We start from the raw sequence: 27,257 nt of genomic DNA, 5'->3' as shown, positions 1-27,257 counted from the left end.
AGGGGCCTGGAGAGGAGGGGATGAAACAGCGGGTACACTGATCTTCCCAGTGAATGGCTATGAGGGGGGGGGGGGGCGTGTCGGCACATGTCTTGGCCATTGGAGGACAGGCAGGCAATGCTTCCAGCACAGCTAGAAAACTGACCATGCTGGGATCGATGTGATCAGTTTGAAATTGGAAAGCAATGGGACTGGCAGGATCACCAAGTATTTCACACAAAGAAATACAAAGAGAAGAGGATACTTTTCAAGTACAGGCACACATCAGGAACATGACATGTTGGGGTAGCATTTTCTTTAGGTTTATTTTTTTTCCCATGATTAAAACTCCTGAACACGTACAGCCGTGGCCAAACGTTTTCAGAATGACACAAATATTATTTTTTACAAAGTCGGCTGCCTCAGTGTTTTTAGATCTTTTTGTCAGATGTTACTATGGTATACTGAAGTTTAAATATAATATAATACAGGTGGTCCCCTACTTACAAACATCCGACTTACAAACGACTCCTACTTACAAACGGAAGGAGACAACAGGAAGTGGGAGGAAATCTACCCCTAGGAAGGGAAATTCTCTCCTGTAATGCCCCGTACACACGGTCGGACTTTGTTCGAACATTCCGACAACAAAATCCTAGGATTTCTTCCGTCGGATGTTGGCTCAAACTTGTCTTGCATACACACGGTCACACAAAGTTGTCGGAAAATCCGATCGTTCTAAACGCGGTGACGTAAAACACGTACGTCGGGACTATAAACGGGGCAGTGGCCAATAGCTTTCATATCTTTATTTATTCTGAGCATGCGTGGCACTTTGTCCGTCGGATTTGTGTACACACGATCGGAATTTCCGACAACGGATTTTGTTGTCGGAAAATTTTATCTCCTGCTGTCCAACTTTGTGTGTCGGAAAATCCGATGGAAAATGTCCGATGGAGCCCACACACGGTCGGAATTTCCGACAACACGCTCCGATCGGACATTTTCCATCGGAAAATCCGACCATGTGTACGGGGCATAAGAGTTAATATGGGAAAATGTGTCTCCACTGATGTTTTATTACCAATCCTTATTTCATTAAAAAACCCAAATTTTCAAAATCCAATTGTCATTGGGACAGAAAGTGAGGTGAAATCTTCTGAAGAGGAGCACAGACAGCAAAACAAATGTCACAGGGGTGATAACCCTTCCCTATGTTTTCCAAAAAGCTTAAAATAGATATTTTGGCTGGAGCTAAACACGTTACAAATGAACCAGTTCAAAATTACAAACAGATTCTACTTAACAACAAACCTACAGTCCCTGTCTTGTTTGTAACCCAGGGACTGCCTGTAAAAGCATTTTATGAGTGTGAAAGGCTTTTATTGACAATTACATTCAATTTAAGAGTCAATATTTGCAGTGTTGACCCTTCCTTTTCAAGACCAATGATGTTGTCAACGACAAGAACGAAGAATGGTTCTTATTTTTTTTTTTTTTACTTAGGTTCTATATAGATGATTTCTTAACAAGTTTAGAATCTGAGCATAGAAGTATAGTTTATATAATGATGATGACAATTATTATTATTATTTTTAAATTTGGCTTTGGTTGGGTATTGATGATTTAATAACAAGTTTAGACTTTGAACATATTGTGGATGATGAATATGATGATTATGATGATTATTATTATTATTATTATTTGCTTTGGCTCTGGTTAGATGATTTTTTTAAACAAATTTTGAATTTCAGCATAAATGTATAAACCAAAATAGTTTATATTATTAACATTATTATTGTAAAATATTATTATTATTATTATTATTATTATTATTAACATCTGTTTTACAATTCACTACACAGATGGAAAAGTCAATACAGACTATATAAAGTCATGTGTGCCAACAGAAAAGTGTAATAAAACTGGCAGCATTACCCATCTAAATGGCACAATGAAAATGGGGATTTCATGCTGTGACACTGATTCCTGCACTCCATTGCTACCCCAATGTAAGCTCCTTTATTTAAAGTGGAACTAAACTGTATGTGAGAACCACAAACTGAAAACACTATTTTGAATGAATGTTTACTATAATAAGCAAACTCCCCGATCCATCCATGTCTCCATGTCTTATTTTGTTGAGAAATCACTTTCAATCCCCGTCCACACACCCCCCCTAGCATTTCAAGCCGCATCCATCCGCGGCAAGGGAAAATTATTAATTTAAAATGTACTTCCTGGAATCCATCTGTCTATAGCTCAGGCATACAGGCAGGGTGTGTGCTTAGCTGAGAAAGCCCCTCCTCCTGATGAAAGAACAAAAATGTCCATGGCCTAGAGCAGAAACCAGGAAGAAACTGAAGAAATCTAATAACATGTTTAAAGCAAGCAAATCTAATATACCTTCCTATCTACGGTATTTACCGGATGTACTGCAGCAGGTTGGTTCTATTGTGTGAAACAACATACTGTACCTGTACAGTATAATAAATATTTATAATTTATAAATACAAATAATAATATTCGCATATCATGCACTAGACACTTGATGGCGCAAGTGCGCCGCTGGAGGTGCGTGCCGATTGGACAGAGGGGGAGCTAATCAGTGGGTCCGGCGGACCCGATGTCCGCTGGCCACCCGCGAATATTCCCCAGAAAGGCGGAACTGTAAAACAGGGCAGATTGCTGATAGAGATCTTGTGTTCCTGCTAAGCAGGAACACGGATCTCCATCTTCATCCAGTCAGACCACCCCCCCCCCACAGTTAGCAAGCACCTACTAGGGACACACTTAACCCTTTGATCGCCCCTAATTTTAACCCCCTTCCCTGCCAGTGCCATTGGTACAATGACGGTGCATATTTTTAGCACTGATCACTGTAATAATTTCACTGGTTCCCAAAAAGTGTCAGTTAGGTGCCCGATTTGTCCGCCGCAATGTCAGTCCCACTAAAAATCACTGATCGTCGACACTACTAGTAAAAAAAAAAAAAGAAATGTAATAAAAATATCCCATAGTTTGTAGACATGATAACTTTTGCGCAAACCAACCAATATGCGCTTATTGGGATTTTTTTTTTTTTACCAAAAATATGTAGCAGAATACATATTGGCCTAAATTGATAAATACATTTGATTTTTTACATTTTTTATTGGGTATGTTTTATAGCAGAAAGTAAAAAATATTGTTTTTTTTTTTTTTTTTTTCAAAATTGTCTGATTTTTTTGTTTATAGCGCAAAAAATAAAAACCACAGAGGTGATCAAATACCACCAAAATAAATCTCTATTGGATGGGAAAAAAAGGACAAAAACTTTATTTGTGTAGTGTCACACGACCACGCAATTGTCAGTTAAAGAATCGCAGTGCCGTATCACAAAAAATGGCCTGGTCATTAAGGGGGGTAAACCTGAAGTGGTTAATGCTAGCAGTATAAAGATTAAAATAGGTAACGTTGATTGAAAGAGTTTAGTTCTGGTTTAATTATTTTTTTTTGTAACACATTGATGGATGTTTGTAAAAAAAAAAAAAAAAAAAAAAAAAAAAAACCCTTGGTTTACATAATCGAAAACTGCTAATTTCACCAATCCCTTAAGGGGGCGAAATACTCCTCTGACTCATTCAGTTGAGTGAGTAAATTTAAACATGGTAAGGTCAGCAATGCACATCGGTTTAGTAAACTTTGCTTTTATTTTTAACATGCTTTTTTTTTTTTTTTTTTTTAAATGCTATTTTTATTATCTTCTGAAAGGGCCAGCTGACAGTTCTAAGGCCAATGGGCTGTCATGCCCAACATGCAGAGATTTAAAAAACAGCAAGTGTAACCCGGAATCAGAATTACAATGTGCCGGCAGTGAGCAAATGTGTGTTGCTCAATCCACTGAAACAGCAGGTATTTAATTAATCACAAGGACATATGTATTTTTTTGGGGATACTGTTTAAGTAAAAAAAAAGAAACTTAAAATAAAAACTCAGTTTTTATTTTTATTTTTCATTTTTCATAGGCAGACACATGCACAAAAATGTAAAATAAATGACATAAAAAATATATATAATTTTTTTTTAATGCATTATTATTTATTAATACTGTAATTGTATCTGACATTATTGTGACATTTAGGCTGCAACGGCATCTGAAGTGCTTATGAGGGCTTATTATGTTATTGAAGCTTCCAGTCTACATGTGATTACTGTGTCATAGCTGACATGGGGATGAAGTGATTTATTTTTTTTGCTTATATTTTTTTTTGGGCACTTTGCACTGAGCACATTTCTTGCTATTCATCCCTGATGAAGCCAATAACTGCTTCTGCGAAACATGCTGGGTTATGAAATTATGTAGCCCCCTTGTCCTAAACAGGGGCCTACTATGTCAATTTAGTTTTTGGCTGGGCTGTAGTTAGTTTAGACTAATTGTACAGTTTTTCACTTGGTTTTTCCCTAAGCTAACGTTGGCTTGGGATTTCTCACTGTCACCAGTAGATGTCACTGTTATTACTGGTCACAGTATGAGATAATACAAACAAAAATAAGCTATGAATATCGTCTTCAGCCAATCCAGAAGGAAGTTTATGTCACTGGTGTATGTTGGGGGAGGATATAAATTTCTGGGACAGGCCATGTCTCTCTTCCCCTGGACTGAGGCCCAGGGAGGTGCTGCTGGACGGGGCTCTGCTGTTAGGCCCAATATCCTGTTTTGGGGCCTAACATGTGCTGAAGTGGTCCTGAAGCTGTCCTGCCTGGTCTGGAGGAAGCCATGCCAAGGAGGAGACCCAGGGGAGCCCCCTTGCTGGAGAAAGCCAGGAAGAAGGTTGGTCTCTCACAAGGGCCTGGTGACTCACTTGGAGGATCCACTTCTATTTGGGAATGTGCTTAAAGTGTTGCTGGGTCAGCTTCAAGGATCTGACACACTGAAGCTTAACATTGATCTGGATCTGGGGAGGCTGTAAGTGATCTGCTACGGTATCTGGGACCCCCCTAACCCTCACCTCCTTAACCGTTCTGCAATAAAATTTAAAAAAGACAAAAGTGATTGGCGCTCAATATTGTTTCCCCCCATTTTAGCCATGGACTCAGCCCTGGGGGGAAATGCTAGCCTGCCCCTGCCTCTGGAGGTGCTATCCTGCTTTTGGGGTTCTCAGAGGGATGCTGCATTTAATTTTTTTGAAATTTGGCACTTTACATTCAGTTTACATGGTGCTTTCTGGCAGTGCCGGGACAAAGCCATCCAGCAACCAGGGTGAAGATGCCAAACTGTGCCCCCCATTATATGCAAGCTTAAGGGATCCTACCCCCAGCAGTCATTCACTTGTCAATAGGAGGATTTTTGTCAAGAGTGGAGTCATCGCAAGAACTGAGGCTGGTGGGAGAACCATGTGGCAGAGAGGAGATATAGAGCACAGCCTCCTGTCTCTCTACTGCTCTTCTCACTGCTCCCAGTGCTTGGCTGACAGAAGTAGTGATGCTGCTGTCACTACTCTTGTCAGGAATATAGTGAGAATGGCAACCCCCCAGGGTAGGGGTCCTATCTGCCCACCCCTGTCCTGGCCCTGCTTTCACAATAAACTTTGCTATGTTAGAGATCTTTGAGTTTATTTAGAGAGATTGTAGATTAGCTTATTTTGGAGGAGATCCCCATGAAAGACAAAGAGAAATCATTTACCTAGCAAAAGTCTAGGGGGGTTTGAAAGTTTGTATGCAAATAGTGAATATAGAGTTATGGTAGAAATGTGAGAAGTGGGAGATGTTTTGAGTATCCTTAAGGGAGAAGAAGTAGATATGATTACAGGTAATTCATATCTTGAACTGTTAAATATGATATATAATATAGGTCAGGGTTTCTCAACCAGGGTTCTGTGGAACGCTAAGGTTCCTCCAGAGCTTGCTAGAGGTTTCTTGAGTAATGAGCAATTTCCGCCTCTCAGATAAGTTCCCACTGACATCATTGATCTTTTTAGCTACCTGTAAGGGGGTAATTCTTCCCAATGACCACAAGTGCAAGGAGCATTCTTACCACTGACCATCACACTAATGTATCATGAGTTGTAGATAAAGTAATTTTTAGCAGGGGTTCCTGAGACCGAAAAGTTATTTCAAGGGTTTCAAGGTTTTCAAGGGTTTCAAGGGTTCCTCTATGTTGAAAAGGTTAAGAAAGGTTGATATAGATCCTCACAGGGAATAATAGAGTATTTTCAAGGAGAACACGTTAGTTACAGTATGTGAATATGCCTCAATGACAGGTGCGGAGTCTTGGAGAACACCCTCCAAATTAGTAATTATGTGAAAAAAAACCCAAAAAACGACTATACTTAAAACTATATTTGAATCGTAAAAATAAAAATGTGTAGTGTACTCTGAAGGGGATGGACAAGCATAGGGCATGCATGTCATACCTTAAATGCAGTATACTGTGTATTCCTGGCTACAGAGTAATGTAGATATACAGAAAAGCAAAATCTCCTTTTGGAGCACAGGTCGCAGACCTACCGCAGAAGCACATGTCAGAATTGTTTTAAATATAATTTAAAGGTTATATTATATTATATATATTATTGTTAAAGGTTATATAAGTTACAATCTTAAGGTTTTGAAAGCCTTTCTTTTCTTGTTTCGTCTGTAAACATACCATTGGAAGCTTTTTGTATTATCTGTTTGGTAAGTACAAAAAACACATGTTGATCCTGCCAGAAATTGTGAACAGAAAACCTTCTATGCTCTCTGCATTCTTCTTAGTGTAGCGCTATTCCTCTAGGGGCTGTGGTGAATAATCAGGTTCTTCCCCCCAAATAAGTGCAGAGGCTACCAGGCATGCAGTAATAGTCCACTCACTCTGGCTCATTGATGGTTGTCTTTTTAAAGTTTATTTGCTAGTAGAAGGATTTGGGGTGAGGTGGGATAGTCCAAAATGTCAGCTGTTGTTAACAGAGGACACTTCTCTGTCTAAGTAACAGAAGATCCAGTACAGGTAGACTAGAGCAGTCTATGGGATCATGGCTGGGACCCATGAAGTAGCTTTAGCACAGGTATAGATAGACTGGAACAGTCTAAGTTCACAGCTTGGGACCATGAAGTAGATTCAAGAACAGGTAAAGGCAAACTGGAACAGTCCACAGGTTCACAAATGGGGACCATGAAGTAGCTTTAGCACAGGTATAGTCAGACTTTAACAGTCTGTAGGTTTATGGCTGGGGACCATGAAGTAGATTCGAGAACAAATAAAGACAGATTGGAACAGTCCACATGTTCACAGCTGGGGACCATGAAGTAGCTTTATCACAAGTATAGATAGGCTAGAACAGTCTATAGGTTCACGGCTGGGGACCATGAAGTAGATTCAAGAACAGGTAAAGGCAGACTGGAACAGTCCACAGGTTCATGGCTGGGGACCATAAAGTACCTGTAGAACAGGTATAACTAGACTGAGACAGCCCATAGGTTCAGGCTGGGGACCATGAAGTACTTTTAGCACAGGTATAACTAGGCTGGAACAGTCTATAGGTTCACAACTGGATACCAAGAAGTAGCTTGAGCATAGAAAGTAGACTCTACTCACAGAATCCTGGAACAAGGTCAGTCCATGGGTTCAGCCCCTTGTAAAGTAATCCAGCATCCAGTCCAAAGGATGCCAGGGGCAAGCAGCCCCCTTCCTCTCCCAGCTCACAGATCCATTCCCTCACAGGGGAAAAAGATCATCTTCCCAGGGCTCCAGACTAACAACAACCCAACCACCATCTGAGCACATTTCCCCAGGTATTGGCTAGGTCCTGTTCAGTATTCAGGCAGGTCATTTAAATTCTCAATTCCTTACGTTCCTGAAGCTTCTCCTAGAGGCAGGGGGAAGCAAACATGCTATTAACCTGTGAAGCCCTGAACAAATCATACAAAACAACTACTGCTCCCCTGGATACAGCAGGAGCCAAAAACTAGATTTACCTAGTAGCCTAACTAGGTGGGTGCTACAGTAGGACAGGAGGTGTAATACTGACAGGATCACCAGGTGAAAATAAAGGAAAAAAATGTCTGATACAACTACTGCAGCCACCAAATGTAAGAATTGGTTTGCTGTAATATTTAACATTTTTATTTTTGGGGTTTAATCTCTATGTTTTGTTTGGTTTCTAAAGGTGTTAAAGAAAGTGCAATGGGTTGTGCTACTAAAAGTGTCTGTGATATAAAGAGCTATTCCTATAAAAATGACCCTTCTTTCATTAACATGGACTTTTCTTGTGACCCTAAAATTGGCAACCCCAAGGACCAACCTTCACAAGGTAAGAAAATATTACACATTTCATTCAATATAAGCACTGTGTGTTCTTATCATACACTTTTCCTGGGAAACATATGGGGTGATTTTCTGAAAGTCTAGTGTACTGGCTGTTTTGTCGACCCTTTTGTCGGCTTGTTGAGACCCATTCCTAAACAGTTGTCACCAGAACAGGTTTACCCATTAGACGATTTTTCCTTGCCTCCTGTTACTGTGACAACTCAAATATTTTTTATTTCCTATCATCTTCTGTGCAATGGTCACCAGGACAAATAGAAAGGGGGAATCTTTCCAGATAGGATACAGTATAAGCAGAAAAAAGCTAGGAAAAAAAATTTGATTTGCATACAGTTTAGGTTAAAAGCTTTCAAACTGTTGCAGTTTATATACAGCATATATTTATACATACAGTATATATAAATTTGGTGTTATCGCTCTCACTCTCTCATACTGATCACTGGAAGTTAAACATGGCACCTCATGGCAAAGAACTCTGAGGATCTGAAAAAAAGAATTGTTGCCCTACATAAAGATGGCCTATGCTATAAGAAAATTGCCAAGACCCTGGAACTGAGCTGCAGCATGGTGGCCAAGACCATACAGTGGTTTAACAGGACAGGTTCCACTCAGAACAGTCCTCGGCATGCTCGACCAAAGAAGTTGAGTGCACGTTCTCAGCATCATATCCAGAGGTTGTCTTTGGGAAATAGATGTATGAGCGCTGCTAGCATTGCTGCAGAGGTTGAAGGGGTGGGGGGTCAGCCTATCAATGCTCAGGCCATACACACTGCATCAAATTGGTCTGCATGACTGTCATCCCAGAAGAAAGCCTCTTCTAAAGATGATACACAAGAAAGCCCGCAAACAGTTTGCTGAAGACAAGCAGACTGAGGACATGGATTACTGGAACCATGTCCTGTGGTCTGATGAGACCAAGATAAATGTATTTGGTTCAGATGGTGTCAAGCATATGTGGCAGCAACCAGGTGAGGAGTACAAAGACAAGTGTGTCTTGCCTACAGTCAAGCATGGTGGTGGGAGTGTCATGGTCTGGGGCTGCATGAGTGCTGCCGGCACTGGGGAGATACAGTTCATTGAGGGAACCAAGAATGCCAACAAGTACTGTGACATACTGAAGCAGAGCATGATCCCCTCCCTTCAGAGACTGGGCCGCAGGGCAGTATTTCAGCATGATGATGACCCCAAATACACCTCCAAGATGACCACTGCCTTGGTAAAGAAGCTGTGGGTAAAGGTGATGGACTGGCCAAGCATGTCTCCAGACCTAAACCCTATTGAGCATCTGTGGGGCATCCTCAAATGGAAGGTGGAGGAGCGCAAGGTCTCTAACATCCATCAGCTCTGTGATGTCGTCATGGAAGAGTGGAAGAGGACTCCAGTGGCAACCTGTGAAGCTCTGGTGAACTCCATGCCCAAAAGGGTAAGGCAGTGCTAGGAAATAATGGTGGCCACACAAAATATTGACACTTTGGACACAATTTGGAAATTTTCACTTTTGTTGCCAACGGTTTAGACATTATTGGCTGTGTGTTGAGTTATTTTGAGGGGACAGCAAATTTACACTGTTATACAAGCTGTACACTCATTACAGCGCTAACAATCACTCAGTGTGAACCAAATCACCGCTTGTATAGTAAAGATCCCCACTCAAACATCGCTTAAGTGGTCCCTGTGAACAAGGAGTGTCCTCCGGCCGCTGTCCAATGTCTTTTCCTCGTGGTGGTGTGCCTGATAATTCCAGTGACAGGGTTTAATAGCGGAGAGAAAAAAAAAAGAGAAGAGTAGGCTCCTTATAGTGTAAAAAATGTAATATATTTATTATAAAAACCTCCCTATTAGTTTGGCATACATAAAAAGTTCCAAACATAGGAAACCGCAATGTCGTAAAAGCAGGGAACCGATGGGTATCAGATTGTGATCCACCTGCACTTCCTTCTCTTTGTATGGTGTATTTATTTGTTCCCATGTTAAAGAGATTCCCCATTAATTATAACTACAAAATTAAAAAACAATAAATAGGTGTTTCACAAAATGTAAAAATTCCTATACTATTTTGATATAGAAATAAACATAGTTACATAGTAGGTGAGGTTGAAAAAAGACACAAGTCCATCAAGTCCAACCTATGTGTGTGATTATGTGTCAGTATTACATTATATATCCCTGTATGTTGTGGTCGTTCAGGTGCTTATCTAATAGTTTTTTGAAACTACCGATCCCCCCCCGCTGAGACCACCGCCTGTGGAAGGGAATTCCACATCCTTGCTGCTCTTACATTAAAGAACCCTCTATGCAGTTTGTATAGTCATTTGTAAAATTATTTGAAAAAAAAAATATTTATACATTTTTTTTAATTTCCTAGTGTCAGTTTTTTTTTGGGAGTATAAAGTTTTATCCTTCGTTCTGTTTGGTTATATAATTTTTTTCCCATGTTGCAGTGATTTCCCATTACTTTTTTTCTTGACATTTTTTTTTTTCTGATAGATTTTTTTTGTCTTTAATTATTTTATATTTTAGGCGCTCCTCTTATGTGTGTACTCTGCAGAGCTGAGGATTCTTTAGAATGTGAAGGTATACTAGAGTTTTGCCCTACAAATCAGGTCTGTGCCTCCTCATACAGAGTAACTGCATCTGGTAAGTCAAAACCCATCACAAACCCAGGAGTTTGAAACTGAGTGTAGTGCTACCCCCCGAAAGGGGGCGCTGTAGTTTTAACTGGTTCTTTTCTCAAATTAGTGCAGGGGTAGCCAGGTACACAGAAACAGTCACTCTGTCCAGCTCAATGAACTAGGGGTTTGTCTTTTTGATTCATTATTGAAAATTGAACTTGGATGGGGTGTAAGGAGTTGTGGGATACCCCAAAAACACAGTAACAGTAATAGGAGGACACCCTTCACTTTGGGAAAGCTTCTTAGTTATTTCCTTATAGGATGCAGTTAAGGGAATGAGTAATATCTTGAGACGCTATTGGAACTGTCCCAGCACACACTGGCACTGATGTACAAGGGATTGTATCATCAAACAGTCACTAGGATCCTACACAAAGGTCCGTACTCACAATGTCCCCAGGTGTGCTATACCATACACCCCCCACCCCCTCAGTTCAGTTCACACCAGAACTTCCGAACATGGAAAAAGTTTGGACACGAACCGCAAATCCTATTAAAGTCTATGGGACCTGAACTTGAAAAATCAAAAGTCCCCATTTGAAGGCCTATATGTAAGTAATTGGCCATAAAAGGGTATGGGGGCCTGGGTACTGCCCTGGGAGACATGTATCAATGCAAACATTTTTCCTAAATATCATTTTTACAGGAGAAGTGATTTTAATGAAACTTAAAGTGAAATAATACAAATGAAAAATTATTTTAAATATATTGACACAGGGGTCCCCTTAGTCTGTCTGTAAAGTGGCTCACCTGTAGCATGTATAGAACCTGCTGCAGCAAAACTGACATATATAAAGAAAAGAAGTGACACTTAAAGCGGAGTTCCACCCAATAATGGAACTTCCACTTTAAGGGAAGGTGACCCCCTGACATGCCACATTTGGCATGTAATTTTTTGGGGGGGAGAGCGGATACCCTCTTTTTAAAGGGTTCCAGCTCCCGCTTCCTCCCGGAGCACCGCAGCACCGGAAGGGGAATCACCTCTCCCTCCTCCCTCTCGGCAATCACCTGGGACACATCACAGGTTCCAGATGATTGCCCGGCCAGTCACGGCGCGCTGCGCAGCTCACGCATACGCAGCACGTGCCCGGCTGTGAAGTCACAGCCGGATGCCCACAGTGACAATGCTGGCGCTGTAGAGAGGACATGAACACGAGCGGGGCTTCCCCCCGCATCGCTGGATCCTGGGACAGATAAGTGTCTGATTATTAAAAGTCAGCATCTGCAATATTTGTAGCTGCTGACTTTTATTTATTTTTTATTTTTTTAAGCAGAACTCCGCTTTAAATTAATTTTCCCGGCTGCAAGGAGATTCCAATCTCGCTTTGGTTTCCGGTCTGGACAAATCTAGACCTTCCGCTACCTACTGTAATTTAAGCGGTCCTCTAAGGCGAGTCTTTATCTCGCCAAGTTACTCCATTCTCTCTGTCTGGTTGACGTATGGAGGGAAACCCACCCTACGGGCAGGGATTACACTCATTATTCTGCTCCTCATGCCACATATGCCAGAATTGATCACATTTTTATCCCTAGCGGTAGTATCCCTCTGGTACATAAGACACTTATCAGAGAGACAGCTTGGTCTGATCACTCCATGGTCTGTCTGGGGCTCTCTGAACTTTCAGGCTCACCAGGCCCTTTTTTAGTGGCGGCTGAATAAATCCCTGCTCAGTGATCGGATTAGGTGCACTGAAATTGACCGGGCTTTGTGCGACTACTTTCAACAAAATTACACTATGGGGGTGAACCCCACTATGTTATGAGTGGCCCACAAAGCCACTATACAGGGGAAAATAAATCAAATATTGACCCAGATTAAGAGAGAGAACCGGCTGAATCTGGAGAGACTAGATTCCGATCTGCAGACCCTTTGTAAGGCACATAAACTTAAGCCCAATCGAAAGACACTCACTAAAACTGAGTCCACTAGGTTGGCGTTAAATCTAGCCCTGACTACTAGAGCCGAGAAGAGCTTGCGGTGGAGGGGTGCCTGTTTTTTTGTAGACTCTTTTTTGACTGACCTCTCCTTGCCGAAGCTGACTGCAGAACATTGCGCTCTGTTGGATGCCCTTATTTTAGAGGGTGAGGTTTTGGGGGTGATTAAACATGCTAAAACAGGCTCTGCGCCAAGGCCAGATGGCTTTTCTGTTGTCTGCTAAAAGAAGTTTGCTGATACCTTATCCCCATACGTGACTTACTTTTTAAATTCTCTGCGGGAGGAGGGCTCCCTGGATTCGGCCCTAAACATGGCATGTATTACAGTTATACCTAAGCCGGGTCAGGATCCCAGTGAGGTTAGCAATTATAGACCCATTTCTTTGATTAACAACAACCTAAAGCTCCTGACCAAAATTTTAGCTTACCGACTGACCTCCTTCATTGCCTCCATAAGGATCAGGTGGGCTTCATTTCCCTGGAAGCAGGGTCCTGATCAGATTTGTCAGGCTATAGACATAATTTCTCTGCTTCGAGTCGGGATGGGATGGGGGTCCTTCTCTCTCTCCTACTATCCATAGATTTGCAGAAGGCCTTTGATACGGTCTCTTGGCCCTATATGTTCAAGGTCTTAGATGTGTGGGGGTTCAGGTCCCAGTTTCTTATGATCTTGCAAAGCCAATTCTCTTCCCCCATTTATATAGCGTGGGGTACAAGGAAGGGCTGCCCCTTTGTCCCCTTTACTTTTTGCAATCCCTATCAAGACCGTCCCAGACATCAGGGGGGGGGGGTGCGTTGCGGGGAGTGGGAACATAAATGCATGGTTCGCAGATGATTTGTTGTTGTTTCTGACCTCTCCCATGACTTCTACCCCTAAGGTATTCAAATTGCTCCAAGACTTTGGTAGGGTGTCAAGGGTGGAAGTTAATTTGGCTAAGTCCGTGGCACTGAATGAGGATATGGTTGTCCGCCTTAAGAACCTCTTCCCTTTCAGTTGGAATCCTACTCATTTACAGTAATGACTTCTATAGACTATTTATAAATATAATTATCCCTGTGCCATAATTGGAAGCAGACCTCCAGTGGTGGTCCATACATAACTTATCCTGGCTGGGTTGACTCCATACAGTCAAGATGACATTATTGCCAAGAATTCTTTGAAGGTAAAAAAACCTTGAGACTTTACAACCACTGTAAGCGGCACCCCAACTCAGAAGTGAGCCGAATGCTTTTGCACAGTTCCACTTTTTAGACTCACAGCCATAGCTTGTCACCTTACTCCCAGTCACAATGTGAGTTCCTGCCAAAATCTTAGCACAGAACTTGGTTGTTAACAAGGTTTTTACTTGACTTATATCCACTTCAGTACTGCCTCTAGCTTCGGTACCTCCGGGGTCGGTCCCTAGGTCCCCTGTGCTGTGATGTTGGTCCCATGTGTGACCACGGATCTCTGCCTATGTAAACAAAGGGGGGAGGGGGTGGATTTTGTGTCCCTGAAAAGCAGAAAATAGAATCCTTCACTTCCCTTAGTAAAAGCAGCACACAGTACACAAAAACACTGGTTAGGCACACAGTTAACGCTTTGACCACACTAGATGTGTAACCCCTTCCCAACCAGTGTCATTAGTACAGTAACAGTGCATATTTTTTGCACTGATCAATGTATTAGTGTCACTGGTTCCCACAAAGTGTCAGTTAGTGTCCAACTGTCCACCGCAATATCGCAGTCCCACTATGTCATTGATAATACGCTAATATAATATAAAAAAATACATCTTCCAGTATATACTGTATACCATAGTTTGTAGATGCTATAAGTTTGGCGCAAACCAATCAATATACGTTTATTGCTTTTGTTTTGTTTTGTTTTTTTTACCAAAAATATGTAGCAGAATACATGTTGGCCGAAATTGATGTTGACATTTTATTTTTTTTATTTTTTCATTGGATATGTTTTATAGCAGAAAGTAAAAACCTTGATTGTGGAAAAAAAAAAAGTAAAAAATATTGTTTGTTTGTTTTTTTTTTGTTTTTTTCAAAATTGTAGATCTTTTTTTGTATAGAGTGCAAAAAATTAAAACCGCAGAGGTGACCAAATACCACCAAAAGAAAGATCTATTTGTGAGAAAAAAGGACATGCATTTTATTTGGGTACAGCTTTGCATGACCGCGCAATTGTCAGTTAAAGTAACGCAGTGCCGTATCGCAAAAAATACCCTGGTCAGGAAGGGGGGTAAATCTTGTGATTAAAGAAAACCAACTCTAACACTCTGCGTACCTTTTTGCTTTGATGCCCCTGTAATGTATAGTATGTAGGTGACCCCAGTTGGGATTTAATACAGATTTTTTGAATAATGAATACAGATGATGTCTTTTTTTCTGGTTTAGGAAACATTTTATTAGATTTCCTCTGCAATCCTTAAAGGCTCGATCTTGACTATTTAGTGTAGTACAGTGTTGAAGTAGGGGGGACTAAGAGTAATCTATAATACAAAACACAAGTGGTGCACACAACTGGCAGCACAAACATTTTTGCTTCTGTAACTTTGAGCACCTTTTATTTTTTATTTTCAGCTGCAAACACAACATCTTCCATTGCCCGATCATGTGTTCCGGAAGACAAGTGTAACATCTTTGGAACCATGAGTATAACCGGCAAAAGATTTGCCACGGGAACAAGTTGCTGTAAAGAAGACGGCTGTACACCTTCAATAGCACCATGTAAGGAAATCTCCAACTTCTGTTTTCTGTTCTAATTTGGAGAGTTCTTTTTTTTTTTTTTTTTTTTTTTTTTTATACATTGGCTGTTTTTTCACCTCCTGCCTTCAAGCAAAATTGCATAAATAAAATATTCATATACAGTTATCCTGGTAGGGGCTAGGGAGAAGGTTGAGTTTGTAGCTAATCCCTGGGGTTTTGCCAGAAATAGGAAAAACCCCATATTGCGGTTTAAGCCTTTGCCATTGGTCAGTCGAGTCACAAGAGCCAATAATATGAAGGAGTGGATAACCAAGCCTCCTTTTTAAGCAAGCTTGTATCAAACTATTGGTATGGGAAATGGGTACTGCCATGGGTGGGCATGTATCAAAGCCAAAATTGAAGAAAGAATGTTATGGAGGGGAGGGGAGAAGAGGGAAGGTGAGGAGAGGGAAGGTGAGGATAGAGGAGGGGAGAGAGGAGAGGGGAGGTGAGGAGAGGAGAGGAGAGGAGAGGGGAAAGAGAGTGAAGGGGAGAGAGGAGAGGGAAGAGAGAGTGGAGGGGAGAAGGGAGAGGGGAGGGAAGAGGAGAGGAGAGGGGAGGTGAGGGGAAAGAGAGTGAAGGGGAGAGAGGAGAGGGAAGAGACAGTGGAGGGGAGAAGGGAGAGGGGAGGGAAGAGGAGAGGAGAGGGGAGGGGAGGGGAAAGAGAGTGAAGGGGAGAAGGGAGAGGGGAGGGAAGAGAGAGTGGAGGGGAGAAGGGAGAGGGGAGGAGAGGAGAGGAGTACTGCCATGGGTGGGCATGTATCAAAGCCAAAATTGAAGAAAGTGAAAGTGAAAGGGAAGAGAAGGGAAGAGAGAAGGGAGAGGGGAGGGAAGAGGAGAGGAGAGGAGTGAAGGGGAGAATGGAGAGGGGAGGGAAGAGAGAGTGGAGGGGAGAAGGGAGAGGAGAGGAGAGGAGAGGAGAGGAGAGGAGAGGAGAGGAGAGGAGAGGAGAGGTGAGGTGAGGGAAAAGAGAGTGAAGGGGAGAAGGGAGAGGGGAGGGAAGAGAGAGTGAAGGGGAGAAGGTGGAGGGGAGAAGGGAGAGGGGAGGGAAGAGAGAGTGAAGGGGAGAAGGGAAAGGGGAGGGAAGAGGGAGGTGAGGAGAACGAGAGTGAAGGGGAGAAGGGAGAGGGGAGGGAAGAGAGAATGAAGGGGAGAAGGGAGAGGGGAGGGAAGAGAGAGTGGAGGGGAGAAGGGAAAGGGGAGGGAAGAGAGTGGAGAGGAGAGGGGAAGGGAGATGAGGGGAAAAAGAGTGAAGGGGAGAAGGGAGAGGGGAGGGAAGAGAGAGTGAAGGGGAGAAGGGAGAGGAGAGGGGAGGGGAGGTGCGGAGAAAGAGAGTGAAGGGGAGAAGGGAGAGGGGAGGGAAGAGAGAATGAAGGGGAGAAGGGAGAGGGGAGGGAAGAGAGAGTGGAGGGGAGAAGGGAGAGGGGAGGGAAGAGAGAGTGGAGGAGAGGAGAGGAGAGGAGAGAGGAGGTGAGGGGAAAGAGAGTGAAGTGGAGAGAGGAGAGGGAAGAGAGAGTGGAAGGGTGAAGGGAGAGGGGTGGGAAGAGGAGAGAAGGGGAGAGACGGGGAAGGTAGAGGAGAGAGGGCAGGGGAGGGGAGGGGAGGGGAGAGGAGAGGAAAGGGACAGACACCATTGAAGATAAGTGCCCAGTAGGTCACAAAGGCCCCCCATCTCCATACCACCTTTACTCACCTTACCAGTGCTCCCGCCCTGCTTTAGACAATTGAATAATGTGAATTGCCATTTGTAGGGCTAAAACACAAGCTATTGTAAAACTTTTGGTATAGGAAACTGGGCACTGCCATAGGGCGCATGTACCAAAGCCAAAATTGGGGAAGGGAAAGGAGAATGGAAAGGAGAATGGAAAGGAAAATGGAAAGAAACAGGCACCACTGAAGATAAGTGCCCAATGGGCCGCAAAGGCCCCCCTCCCCAAACCATCTTTACTCACCTTACCAGTGCACCCTTGCTGCTCCTGTGAACCATGGCCCTGCTATAGACAATTAACATGAGCTTCAAGACAAGACCTTACTGACCTACTTATGTAATTAAAGCCACTATGGAGCAATTCATCCTCAAATTCACGCTACAAGCAGAAATATCATTCAACTCAGGTCTCAGCACTTTGCTCTCTCCACTCTTCCATGGCACTTGCTCACAGTTCACATTAAAGGTTAGAAGACTGTCATCTCTCCAGCATGTACACAGATAGCAGTAAAAAAAAAAATATTTGATGTTATAACCCTTGCCAGTTCCTTTCAAAACTACAACCAAAAAAAAAAGGTTTAGGCCAGAGCTCCTCCCTAAATACATTCCTCTAACATTGTAATACTTATATTATTGTGCAGGGAAATCTAAATTAGCAAGACCCAACGGTGTGAAATGCAAAACATGTCTATCATCTTATTCTGACTCCTGTGAGACCGCTGACACCCTGGACTGTCGGGGGGATGAGAAGCAGTGTGTGAGTTATGCAGTGACAATGTCCACAGGTAAGTTTACTTTTTTATCTCATAATGACTTTATCAGATATACACAATCACATGTACATTCAGTCACAGCACACAGACCACACAATTTCAGCACTAGACATCGCCATGTCAGGGAATTCATAGAACATTGAGGCCTCATGCACACTGGATGTTTTTTGCAGCTGCTTCTAGGGGTGTCGGGCATTTTTTTTCCTGCCTCTAAACTCCCTTGCATGTTAGCCTAAGTATCCATGCACACATAGGCTTAGTTTTTGCAGCGTGTAGTGGCAGGGGCTTTTAGAGCAATAAATGAAACAATAATTGCGTTAGGTGTTACAAATGAAACAGAAAATACATAAACTTCGGTGACAGCTTCACTCACCAAAAATCCACATAGAAATATAAGTAAATAGTAAACCCAAATGTGTTGCGCTTCCCAACAATTAAAGTGCAAATGCATAAATAAATATATGAAAATGAATCAAGTGGAGATTGCAAAATAAATAAATGTATCCATATACAGTGCCTTGAAAAAGTATTCATATACATTGAAGTTTTCCACATTTTGTCATGTTACAGCCAAAAACGTAAATGTATTTTATTGGGATTTTATGTGATAGACCAACACAAAGTGGCACATAACTGTGAAGTGGAAGGAAAATTAAAAAATGTTTTTCAATTTTTTTTTTACAAATAAATATGTTAAAAGTGTGGGGTACATTTGAATTCAGCCCCCTACTTTGTAGAACTGCCTTTCACTGCAATTACAGCTGCAAGTCTTTTTGGGGATGTCTCTACCAACTTTGCACATCTAGAGAGGGACATTTTTGCCCATTCTTCTTTGTAACATAGCTCAAGCTCTGTCAGATTGGATGGAGAGCGTCTGTGAACAGAAATTTTGCCACAGATTCTCAATTGGATTTAGGTCTGGACTTTGACTGGGCCATTCTAACACATGAATATGCTTTGATCTAAATAGTGAAAATATGTAGCGCATAAACAAAATATGCATAATATTGTGATAAAAATGTGAAAAAAAATTAAAGTTCATATAAAAGTCAATTAACCAAATCAATATTAAACAAAAATAATTGCCTAAAACCAAAATGGAAAAGGCAAGTGAACGTCCAGCTGTGTGTAAACAGAATGTACAGCCACCGGGTGGTGTGAATTCCATGGAGGACAAACATGAACAGGATGGTAGGTATATGCTCTTACCAGATCTGGTGGACTCTATTGTCAATGACATAGAGTCATCAAGGCAGTGTGCCACACATGAAAAGTGTGTCGATGTGCAAGTGGATGAAGCCTTTACGATGGATTCCGGGGGTCTCCTAGGACTTTCCATTTCGGCCACCACTTCAGGAACTCCGGAATGGAATCTTGGAAGGTAGATGTAGCCGGATGGAACGCCAACTCATACCGGAAAATTATGTGGAGAAAAAATATTGCTTCCACATAGTGCAGGTAAAAAGGAGGTATTTTATTTTTAAAAAACCCATAACATTAAAAAGTGATCACAATGAGATAAAATAAAGGGCAACATAAAGGGTGAAAAAGCAACTCTACGCGTTTCTAAGGGTCTTCTACTGGGGCATAAATCACCTCTTCATATTGCCTGTATATATAGATATAATAAATAATATAGACCAATCAGCAGGAGGAACGTAAATACTTCACCTAATTGGAGGGAAATGGTCATCTGACTAGCGAACCCATGACCTAGTTACATGGACCAATGATGTGTTGAGAATGTGAGACATGTGGGCCCGTTGGTCAACCAGTGTGAAGATCGGAGAAACAAACTCCACGGCCATGGCCCGCATGGCAAACAAAAGGAAATGACGTCCATGACAGAAAGCCTGCGAAAACGTGGGCTTCGAGTCACGTGACCGATCCGGACCATATCATGTGACCGCACGAGGGGAATATCTGAGAACCACAACGGGCAGCCAAATGCTTGCGCAATACATCCTATCACATGATCCAACTTGCCCACATGACCAAAACCCAGGTCACTGGGAAAAGTATGATAAAAAGGGATAATAGTCTATTCTATAATGGTGGCCCTGGCGAACCACCAAAGCATGGTTAATAGTGGACAGGCAAGATGTATAAAACATATGTGTAATAATAAAAAAGGGGGGACAGGCTCCGTGGTAAGGAGACATGACTGGAAATGGGGGGCTATACACCAGTCACCCAACCGGAAGTGACTCCAGACCTCAAATTCAAAACTACATACAAAGAGGCAAAAAGGAAATGAGTGAAAAAATAAATAAAAAATATGTATAAAAAGTATAAAATAAAAGGGAATGATTCAAATGTCCAAGGACCACGACAGGAATTGGGAGACAAGGCAAGGAGTATGTAAGTCACCCAACCAGAAGTAGTAACGGACTAAAATAACTGTACACGGTTGAAAGAACCTTATGCAGTAAAGGATGGTTAAGACTGATTGAAGAACGAGTTGAGGTCCCACTCCACATTCAACCCAAACGGAAAGTAGGACCTAAACTCATGAATCCAATACGTCTCTAAGCGTGAGACCCCGCTAAGGCAGGACTCACCCCTCCAATGAGGGATAAATTTGTCAATCACTTGGAACAACGTGCCAGTGGGGTCTTTATTATGGAACTGTAAATAGTGACGTGGTACTGTATGTTTGCTTTTCCCACCCTTAATCCCAGCAATATGTTTGTTGACTCTGGTAGAAAAGGTCCTGGTGGTACGACCAACGTATTGCTTATGGCAAGGGCAGGTAAGCAAATATATGATGTATCGGGAAGCACAGGTGGTAAAATGCCTCATGGAATAAATACATGAAGAAACAGTAGATCTAAAAGTGTCAGTTTTATGTCTCCCCCCAGTATTGTGAAGGCACACGTTACACCTGCAGCAAGGATAGTAACCTTTACACTGCTGGAAGAAAGACACTTTCTCAGGGAGATCAATTACATTCTGGGCAACTTGCCCCTGAATAGACAGTGCACCCCTAAAGATGACACCGACTTGTTCAGGGAGAACAGGACCGAGCAATCTATCATTCTGGAGCACCTTTCAATGTTTTTTGAAAATCTCCCTGATCTGTTTAGACTGGGTGGAATAAGTGGTGAAAAAGGACCATCTGAATCTAGAATCCAGAGCTTCTTTGGGATGTTCCACTAAGGTGGAGCTTCTCTCTATAGAAAGTACTTTATTAATTTCAAGATCTAAAATGTCAGAGTTATAACCTTTTTCCAAAAATCTATCCTTGAGAACTTGAGATTGGGACAAGTAGTCTGAGGTCCTTGTACAGTTACGACGTAACCTCAAGAACTGACTGCGAGGAATTGACTTCAACCATTGGGCCTGGTTGAAGTCAATTCCTCGCAGTCAGTTGGAATGTATCCATTGGAATGTATCCATTATGGTCAGTAGGTTTGAAGTATGTCTTGAACTCCAAATGTTGCTCAACTACCATAATCTCAAGATCTAGAAAGTGGACTGAAGTGGTACTAGCCTCATAGCTCAACACAATCCCACAATCATTGAGATTGAGTGTGGCCATGAAACTATCCAATGATGTACGATCTCCATCCCATAGGAGGAGGATGTCGTCAATGTACCTCGCCCAGTGGATTGACTCAGATCTCTGGGCGGCATAGACGACATCCTCCTCCTATTGGGCCATAAAGAGGTTGGCAAGACTGGGGACGAACTTTGCCCCCATAGCCACACCTTTTTTTTGTAGGTAGAATTGGTTTTGGAACCAAAAATAATTATGTCGGGTGGCAAATTTGAGGAGCTGCATAATAAATTTCTGTTGTAATAGAGGGAGTTTGGCATCCTTCAAGAGATAATTCTCAACAGCATCAAAGCCCAAACTATGAGGTATACACGTATAAAGTGCAGCTACATCAGCTGTAACTAAAATCATCCCTTCTCTAAATTTGACCAACTCAAGCAATTTGATAGTGTCTCTAGTGTAGAGCGAACCAGGAGTTGGAGATAGAAGTCAACATATCTTCCTATGCGAGCCGTGACAGAGACGATCCCGCTGACTATAGGTCGGCCTGGGGGATTTACAGGGTCCTATTGGACCTTGGGGAGGTAATAGATGGCAGGAATACGTGGAACCTGGGGAACTAAAAAACTTTTCTCTTTCTTTTTTAGAATCCCCAATGAGAAACCTTCATCAATTAGTTCCACTAAAGCTTTTTTGTAACTAACAGTAGGGTCCAATTATTTCTATTAGGTAATCCTCTTTGTTTAAAATGACAATCCCCCCGCCTTTGTCAGCGGGACGGATTACAAGGTTTTTTCTCTCCCATAGTAACTTTAATCCAACTTTGATGCTAGGATTAATGTAAACTTTTTTCTTTGAAATGGATAATTTATCTAAATCCTGTAAAACGAGATTTTTGAAAACTTGAATGGAAGGTGCTATAATGCCAGGAGGGTTCAAAAGGGAAGGATTCGATAATCCCGAATGTACAAAATCTTTTTCAGATGGAATGACATCTATAGAAAGGAGGACCTTATCGGATGTGGGAGGTCTCAGAGGTTGGGCTAAAAAGTGCCTTTGTATACTAAGCTTCCGGGTGAACTTTAAAACATCAATAAATGTAGAAAACTTGTTAAGGGGTCCAGGAGGGACATATTTAAGCCCCCTATCGAGAACTGACTTTTCGGCATCTGTCAAGATAGCCGAGCTTTTAGGTCCTTTTTCTTTTTGCCTTGGACCCTCCACCCCCTGGGGTCCATCTTTTCTTTCTAAATTTCCCAGATATTCTTCTGTTGGTCTCTGAAAACCTGTATGTTGAATGGAAACTGGATGGTTTTGGTTGTAATTATAAAATCAAATCAAATAATAAATCATCTTCCCTATCATAGTAAGAATTGGATTATTGATAAGCATCATAAGAAACATTTTCTCGGAGTGGTGTAAATCGATTTTGTAAGCGAATTGGAGTACGGTAGTTAGAATCGTAATTCAGATGTCATTGACCATGATTAATGTGGTTATTTCCCTGATGGTAGGGGGAACCTCCAGAGTTTCTTCTATAATATGGGTCAACAGAATGTCCACGTTGTTGACCTCTACTTCTACCTCTGGAGCCTCCACCCCTATAGAACGGAATAAGGGGCGGGAGACCCATAGGAGGGCGGGGAGGCACTTGTCTGAAACACCCTTGGACTATGTTTTTGAGTTGGATGGGCTGCAATAGCAATCTTCTGGGAAGGCTCGTACACTAATCTCCTATCGGGATTGGATGCTATGGAATTGGAAGCCTCCATGGGAAGCAGCTCCCCATTGCCAGCTGAAGGTGGAATAATCTTCTTCTGCCAATTAAAGACTAAATTAGTCATATAATCGATGAAGTCTCTGTTGTATTTCTTTTGTTTTTTATTCCTTTGATCCTTTTCCTCTTTTTCTAAAATATTTTTCAAATTAGTAGATAAAGTAATATATTCTGCTGTGATCTTATGTGGAATCAACTTATCTCTCAAGTCTTTAATTTCTTAATCTATAAGAGAGAGTTTGGCTTTCTGTCACTGACATCATTTCCTTTTGTTTGCCATGCGGGCACGCGGCCATGGAGTTTGTTTCTCCGATCTGCTCACTGATTGGCCAACGGGCCCACATGTCTCCACACTTCATTGGTCCACGTAACTAGGTCACGGGTTCGCTAGTCAGATGACCATTTCTCTCCAATTAGGTGAAGTATTTACATTCCTCCTGCTGATTGGTCTATATTATTTATTATATCTGTATATACAGGCAATATGAAGAGGTGATTTATGCCCCAGTAGAAGACCTTTAGGTTGAAACGCGTAGGGATGCTTTTTCACCCTTTATGTTGCCCTTTTATTTTATCTCATTGTGATCACTTTTTAATGGTATGGGTTTTTTATAAATAAAATACCTCCCTTTTACCTGCACTATGTGGAAACAATATTTTTTCTCCACATAACTTACCGGTATGAGTTGGCGTTCCATCCGGCTACATCTACCTTCCAAGATTCCATTCCGGAGTTCCTGAAGTGGTGGCTGACTTGGAAAGTCCTAGGAGATCCCCGGAATCCATCGTAAAGGCTTCATCCACTTGGACATCGACACACTTTTCATGTGTGGCACACTGCCTTGATGACTTTATATCATTGACAATAGAGTCCACCAGATCTGGTAAGAGCATATACCTACCATCCTGTTCATGTTTGTCCTCCATGGAATTCACACCACCCGGTGGCTGTATATTCTGTTTACACAGACGGATCTGCATACCCATTTCCACCATTTTGGGGTTCACACCACACAGCTGGACATTCACTTGCCTTTTCCATTTTGGATATAGGCAATTATTTTTGTTTAATATTGATTTGGTTGATTGACTTTTATATGAACTTTTTTTTTTATATGAACAAATTTTTTTCACATTAATATCACCATATTATGCATATTTGTTTATGCGCTACATTTTTTCACTATTTTGTTTATTGTACTAGTCACACTGTAGGTAGCTGCTCCCCTTTCTATACTGTAGTTAGCGCGGTGTTTTCCCCATTCTTACAATACTTTGATCTAAACCATTCCATTGTAGCTCTGGCTGTATGTTGAGGGTCGTTGTCCTGCTGGAAGGTGAACCTCTGCCCCAGTCTCAAGTCTTTTGCAGACTCTAACAAGTTTTCTTCTAAGATTGCCCTGTATTTGGCTCCATCCATCTTCCTGTCAACTCTAACCAGCTTCCCTGTCCCTGCTGAAGAAAAGCATCCCCACAACATGATGCTGCCACCACCATGTTTCACGGTGGGGATGGTGTGTTAGTTTTCCACCACACATAGCGTTTTGCTTTTGGGCCACAAAGTTCAATTTTGGCCTCATTTGACCAGAGCACCTTCTTCCACATGTTTGCTGTGTCCCCCACATGGCTTCTCGCCAGGGCTGGACTGGGACAAAAATTTGGCCCTCAACTTCCTCCAAAACGGCCCACTTTAATTTTTTATTCCTGACCTGTATGGTGTGTTCCTTGGCCTTCATGAAGCTGTTTGTTCACTAAGGTTCTCTAATAAACCTCTGAGGGTTTCACAGAACAGCCGTATTTATACTGAGATTAGATTACACACAGGTGCACACTATTTACTAATTAGGTGACATCTGAAGGCAACTGGTTCCACTAGATTTTAGTTAGGGGTATCAGAGTAAAGGGGGATGAATACAAATGCACGCCACACTTTTCACATATTTATTTGTAAAAAATTTTGAAAGCCGTTTATCATTTTCCTTCCACTTCACAATTATGTGCCACTTTGTGTTGGTCTATCACATAAAATTGCAATAAAATACATTTACACACACAAATCCCCGCGCTGGCTCTCACGCACTCAATTGCGTGTGGCCGGCGGCGACCGCCGGGTCATGCGCATTGGGTCCCTCGCTGTGCAGCGGGTGCATGCACGCCCTCTGGCGGCTCTTAAAGGGAACCCCCCGTACCTGTACGGAGTTTTGCGCAGCGGTGCCATTGTGCCGCAGTATATGTGCGTGAGCCGGTACGGAACCGGTCAAACTTTAACGATAAGAAATTCTCTGGGGAAAAGAGAGAGATGGTTGGTTATGCCCCCACCCAGACACAGTTTGCTCCCAAGAGGGGTTTTCCGTTGTCTTGGAGGCATGGTCAACATCATCATCAGTTTGATACAGAGCTCCCCATAAGCATTGTTCTTCTCGCTTGGTTTTACATGTTCTTTACTGTGCACATCGATTATGCTTAGCTAGGCATCAATGTCTTTTCTTTACATTTTCAGAAATGGATTATGTCCTATTTGACTGTTTGTAATCCTTTTCTATCTGAAAAACCTCAATAAAAACATTGTTAAAAAAAAAAAATCCAGTATATATACCATAGCTTGTAGATGCTATAACATTTGCACAGATCAATTATTATACGCTTTTTGAGATTTTTTTTATAACAAAAAATGTAGCAATACATATTGGCCTAAATTTATGAAGACATTTTATTTTTTCATTTTTTTTTTTTATTGGATATGTTTTATAGCAGGAGGTAAAAAAAAATATATTTTTTTTTTAATTGCTGGTATTTTTGTTGATAAAAAAAAAACAAAAAAAAAAAAAACGCAATGGTGATCAAATATCACCAAAAGAAAGCTCTATTTGTGGGGAAAAAAAAACTGATATAAATTTTATTTGGGTACAGCGATGCATTTGACAGTAACGCAGTGCCATATCACAAAAAAATTGACCTGGTCATGAAGGGGGTTAAACTTCCGGAGCTTAAGTGGTTAATACATTCACCATAGAAAAACAGCAGCATGTCAAAGGGGAATATGGACTGTAACTTTAGAATACTGAATTTCATTTAGTTGACATTATTTAGCTTTGCGATTTAGAGAACGATAGTTAGGAGCGTGGGTTTTGTGAATAAAATGATGATTTATTATAGTACATTCACTCATGTTGAATTTATTTATTTATTCATTTATTCATTTATTATGACTAGCTGTATATTGAAGATCATTTCTGTAAGCTTGGTGGTATAATTGTGTAAAATTTGTCTGTTCCTACAGATTTTGACTCTGCAGCTTTTTCGTTCCGTGGCTGCGGCACTAAGGCGCTGTGCGAAGCCCAAAATTATCTCATGATCATTAATGATGTAGAATTTAACCATCGCTTTACCTGTACATAAGGTAAAATTGATTCCAGCAGTGGAGGACGCAGCATTAAAGTGTTACCAAACCCAGGACCCTGTATTCACTAGATCTGGTTTCCCACAGTACGCCGAACATGTTTTGGTAAATATAAACGGCTAAAATCATCAGCATTATATAGCAGTCTTGTGACTTCTACCAGTGTCTGGTTAAAGATTATAAGGAGGGGTTTTCATTCTGCTCTGACTGTCCTATGAGGCTGCAGGACCCCTGACCCTCTGTCTGAGCAGTGCTGATTGGCCCTGTGCTGATCACATGCACTCTCCAAACAACCCAAAAAAAAAAAAAAAAAACTCCCTAGTAGACATGGGCAATTTGTTTAGTCCTGAATTCGTTTTTTAACGAATTTAGACAAATTAGTTAATTCGGAAATATATGAATTTCCGAATTTTCTTATTTCCACATTTTTCCGAATATTCAAAATTTCGAAAATTCGGAATTTTGAAAATTCAAAAATTTGGAAATTCAGA

General features: G+C 41.6%; 1 protein-coding gene across 1 annotated transcript; it reads left to right on the top strand.

Moving 5' to 3' along the window:
- Nucleotides 1-1,848: 1,848 nt before the first annotated feature.
- Nucleotides 1,849-27,038, top strand: LOC141109940 (uncharacterized). Its single transcript, XM_073601194.1, has 7 exons — nt 1,849-1,991; nt 3,733-3,873; nt 8,106-8,249; nt 10,784-10,900; nt 15,445-15,591; nt 17,959-18,102; nt 26,647-27,038. Exons 1-7 carry the CDS (start codon nt 1,934-1,936, stop codon nt 26,763-26,765), a joined length of 870 nt encoding a protein of 289 aa, XP_073457295.1. The 5' UTR covers nt 1,849-1,933; the 3' UTR covers nt 26,766-27,038.
- Nucleotides 27,039-27,257: the final 219 nt, after the last annotated feature.

This window comes from Aquarana catesbeiana, linkage group LG10, assembly GCF_042186555.1.
Source record: "Aquarana catesbeiana isolate 2022-GZ linkage group LG10, ASM4218655v1, whole genome shotgun sequence".
NCBI lineage: Eukaryota > Metazoa > Chordata > Amphibia > Anura > Ranidae > Aquarana > Aquarana catesbeiana.
The sequence above is the reverse complement of the archived record's forward strand: the minus strand, read 5'-3'. Positions and strand labels throughout refer to the sequence as shown.